Below are 4,082 nucleotides of genomic sequence, written 5' to 3'. Positions count from 1 at the left end.
TGTTAAGTCAGCAACCTTCTTTGACACATCATCACATCCACTCACGTCCTGCCACGTCAGCTCACACATCCATGTCAGCAACTCAGGCGTTTGTGATCTGATGCACCTTCCTGATTGGCACAACGACTTGTTCCTCTTAGTGAATTGTTCCAGAAACTACATTTACATCAATTTCTACAAGCTTAATTGCAGATACATGTTCCTACAAGATTTTTGTTTTTCAATTCACAGTGTATGCAAGAGATTTGATGAAGACATTAGAAAAAAATATGAAACTTTGCAGATAGCTTTTATTGACTGGTTTGCAATGAAGTAAACATCTGCACATAAGTATCTTACAAGCATGGTCAAATCTCTAGAGAGTATAATAGGATTTAGGCATGCATGACTAAACTATAGTTAACCATGTGAAGTACATACCAATTTCAAGTAAAATCGAGGTAATCAAGTTACTCTTTGTTTCAGTTCAAATTGTAGTCCTTGTACTGCTTGACACAAATGTTGCTTTATCCTCCAAGAATTGCCTAAACTTCATGCATCAAAGCGCAGAGAAAATATATCAGAAAATAACAAAGAATGAAATAAAAAGAGAGATAAATGATATTGAGAGCCATTTTCGATAAAGCTGTTAACATGAACACTGATACAAGAAACTTAAGTACATGTACTTTGGGAGTGCCATTAGTATGCTCTCAGATTTTATATGATACAATTCAAGAAAACACCATATGTGTAAATTACTGCAACAGATCCAACAAAGTATACTGCTGTTGATGTGCACATTGTAAGTTAACATCATTCTTCCTAATGAGGCCCTCAAGATTCCTTATATACTTATCATTTTTTTCTATTGAAAGGACCGTTGAATTGAGTATGATAACTATCATATTTTAACGTAAATCATATTTTAACGTAAATCATATTTTAACCTTTAGGTAAAGAGTAATAGTTAATTTGAACGCTGGTGAAGAGTCTGAGTTTGAGAATATGATTAATAGGTTATAAATTGTATGGTTTACATAAATATGCCCAATCCAAAACACTGAAGTTGAGATTTTTAATTTTCATCATTAGGCTCGTAGAACAGAAAACTTTAAACACAACAGACCTTATAATAACTGTGTGGCTACACCGTGACACCATTCATATTTACAAATGACTCCTACCGGTTTCTTGAGTAAACAAGATTGGTTTATATGGATCCACGTCCACCACTCTTATGTTCAGCCGGTTCATGGAAATTTCCGAGCTTTATGAGGATACATGGATGACTTTTGGAGTGTTCTCGTTGGTGGTGGAGGCGGCAGCATCAAACGGGAGTGATTATTGAACTTGCTTGAAGATGAATGTTTCTATTGGGGATGATGATGAGCTTGGGAATGTTCCTTTCTTGTTCTCCATTGTTGATAATTTCAGTTTCTTTGAAGGCTTAAGATGATGATGATGATGGTTATGCTCTGCGGCTGAATCTTTTCTCACATGGTTGTTGTTATTGTTGTAGTTGCTTGAGTTATGATCGAAGGAGGAAACATTTGTCTTGTGCCTTTCGGAACAGATTCTACCTTTAGGAACAATGGAAACTTTTGGAAGGGTAGAAACAGATGCTTCTGGGCACTGGCACAAAGTGGTGTTAGCAAAAATTGTTTGACAGGTCTTAGTTCCAGCAATAGTTTGCTTCTGTACTGGAGGGACTAAGTTTTGGTTGAAAGTGAGTAATTCCAGATTGGCGAAATAGTAAGTTTTTGTTTGCAGGTGTGAACTACGAAATAACATTATCTAACTGGGAAACTAGTACACAGCTTTACGATATTGTAAGCTTGGAAACAACAGGTACAAACTTGAGAAAGCTAGAAAAGTCAAACTTGAGTACCTAAACCACAGGCTTTAGACAAGGTCAAAACCATTTACCTTAATAGAAATGGTTGCACAAGATGTAGCACCCAATTTCATAACCAAATAGCAACGCTCCAAGAGCTGGAAAGAGAAACCTGCAATAAATGACCTATTACTTCTTAGCAATGCTTTAATTCAATTGGTATTTGATGACTAACAAAAAAACAAAGTAAAAAGGAAATAGAGACTCACGGAGGAATGGCTGCAAGAACAGAGTAGTTTTCTGGGTTGTGGTTCTCCTTAATCAGAGGTTTCTTTTCAGCAATAATCCCTCCTGAAGAAGAATCACCAATCTACAAAGAACATAGTTTGAATCACCAAATCGTTATTTCAAACCTAGAAGCTAATTATGTATCAACATAATTAAATGATTATGTATATAATATATATTGGTTTGATGATGCTTAGTCGTGGCTTGGGGTTATTATAGGCTACAGTGATGGAGCTTGTCGACCACACTATTTACAAAAAAAAACAACCAACGCAACCTTTATTTTACATATAAAAGAAAAGAAAGAAAAAACAAGAACGAATCTTCTAAAAGCTTGCTTACATAGCTGAGGAGATTAGCACAGTTGGGGTCCGACAGGGAGAACGTCCTGTTCTTCTTGCCAGTTAAAATCTCAAGCACAATAACTCCGAAGCTGTAAACATCCGATTTCGTCGATTTCATCCGATTTCCAACTACTCGTAAATCAAGACCTTTGGCAAACAAGGTTAACGTGTTGAAGGCGTGCAATCACGCTAACCTCGGTCTTAAATTCAGAGAGGCCTTGTGTTGGGGACTCGTCAAGCTTTTTAACTGCGATTTCTTCCCTGTAACCAAAAGTGCATAAAATGAAAAATTGAGCATGCATAAAAAGTCCAAATTATTCTATAGTCTATAACTCCTCCTACTAACCTTATAGACTTTACCAAAGCCATCATGTCCAATTTCATTGGAATCAGAGAAATTGTCTGTGGCCCTCAAAATATGATCCCAAAATCCATCTGTTGGTTCTCTATTGTGTCAGGAGAATAGTTAGTGTCACTCTTTGCATCAGCATCAATGGTCTCTTCTTCCTCGTCTTGTCTGACGCTTTCAAGAGAACTCTCATTGTTTTCACTCTCTGTCCCATCAAAGATTTCTTCAACTTCAACGGCTGCACGAATCTCCTTGCAGCCTCCGTGACCGAATATGCTCACTTCATAGCGTCTGTAACCATCAAAGACAAAAATCAAGAACTCTCCATCTTTTAGGTCATTATCCGCCACAAAATTGGCCCAGCCTCGTTCAAAATACACTTGCTCTTGCCTACTCTTCATTGCTACTTTCCAAATCTTTCCACCAGTGCCCATGAGAATGCCAGTCTTGGGCAACGGACGCGGCAAGTGTTCGTAGTACGAAACTGGTATCAGCTTCTCAACACACAAAAATTGACTTATCAGAAGCAAAACAACAAAACCAGAGACTCTGTCTGCAGCCGAGGCTTTCAACATCCAACAAGAAACAGTAAAGGTTAAAGTTCTCAACTGACAAACTAAGCTTACAAACTCAGTTCAAAAACCCTACAAGATGCGGTTAAACTAGGGATTTGTACAAGCAAGCAAGCCTCCTCTTCAAAAAAATTTGAACATAAAAGAGACATCTGAGCGAAGTAAGCCTCTATATATCTACTTTTGACTCATTCTCAACCATATTCGAACATGTCAGATGTAAACAGAAAAAATCTTAAAGCTTAAGTAGCTAAGAAAGTTACAACGTTGGTTCAGATCTCACTCACATCAACACTAAACATATCCAAAAAAAACAGATTTTTCCATGAAAAACCAGTACCAGTCAAGCAGAGAAAAAAAAACTCACCAAGGAGTCAGAGCTGTACTGGGAAAGATAGACACTGAAGAAACGAGGAAGAACATCACCGGAAGCCATGGAGATCGTAGGAACTGTGAGAGAGAGACAGAGGAAAGAGAGCAGATGAGTTAGTGAAAAAATATGAAAAGTTAGTAAATTTAAGAGAGTTTGGGAACCATGAGAAGAGATTCTAACCAAGAAGCAAGTCTTTCTAGTCTTCTCTTTGATTGTGATACGAACAAGAGGAAATTGAGAGAGAGAGAGAGGAATGGTAGCAGAACAAGTTATTTCTAGGCAGGTTTTCAGCTGACATTTCCAATCTCAATACACAATTGAAAAGAATATGCCGGTTAGT

The 4,082-nt window shown here is 37.4% G+C and overlaps 1 protein-coding gene across 1 annotated transcript; it reads right to left on the bottom strand.

The window, feature by feature from the left end:
• Window positions 1,044–4,082, bottom strand: LOC104750045 (B3 domain-containing protein At3g06220-like). The gene is made up of 7 exons (XM_019238273.1): window positions 3,923–4,082; window positions 3,737–3,819; window positions 2,795–3,291; window positions 2,447–2,709; window positions 2,086–2,351; window positions 1,909–1,988; window positions 1,044–1,614 (listed from the first exon to the last, which is right to left on the bottom strand). The coding sequence occupies exons 2-3, from the start codon at window positions 3,803–3,805 to the stop codon at window positions 2,860–2,862; spliced, it is 501 nt and encodes a 166-aa protein (XP_019093818.1). The 5' UTR covers window positions 3,806–3,819; window positions 3,923–4,082; the 3' UTR covers window positions 1,044–1,614; window positions 1,909–1,988; window positions 2,086–2,351; window positions 2,447–2,709; window positions 2,795–2,859.

The sequence above is a fragment of the Camelina sativa genome, chromosome 16 (assembly GCF_000633955.1).
Source record: "Camelina sativa cultivar DH55 chromosome 16, Cs, whole genome shotgun sequence".
Classification (NCBI taxonomy): Eukaryota; Viridiplantae; Streptophyta; class Magnoliopsida; order Brassicales; family Brassicaceae; genus Camelina; species Camelina sativa.
The sequence above is the reverse complement of the archived record's forward strand: the minus strand, read 5'-3'. Positions and strand labels throughout refer to the sequence as shown.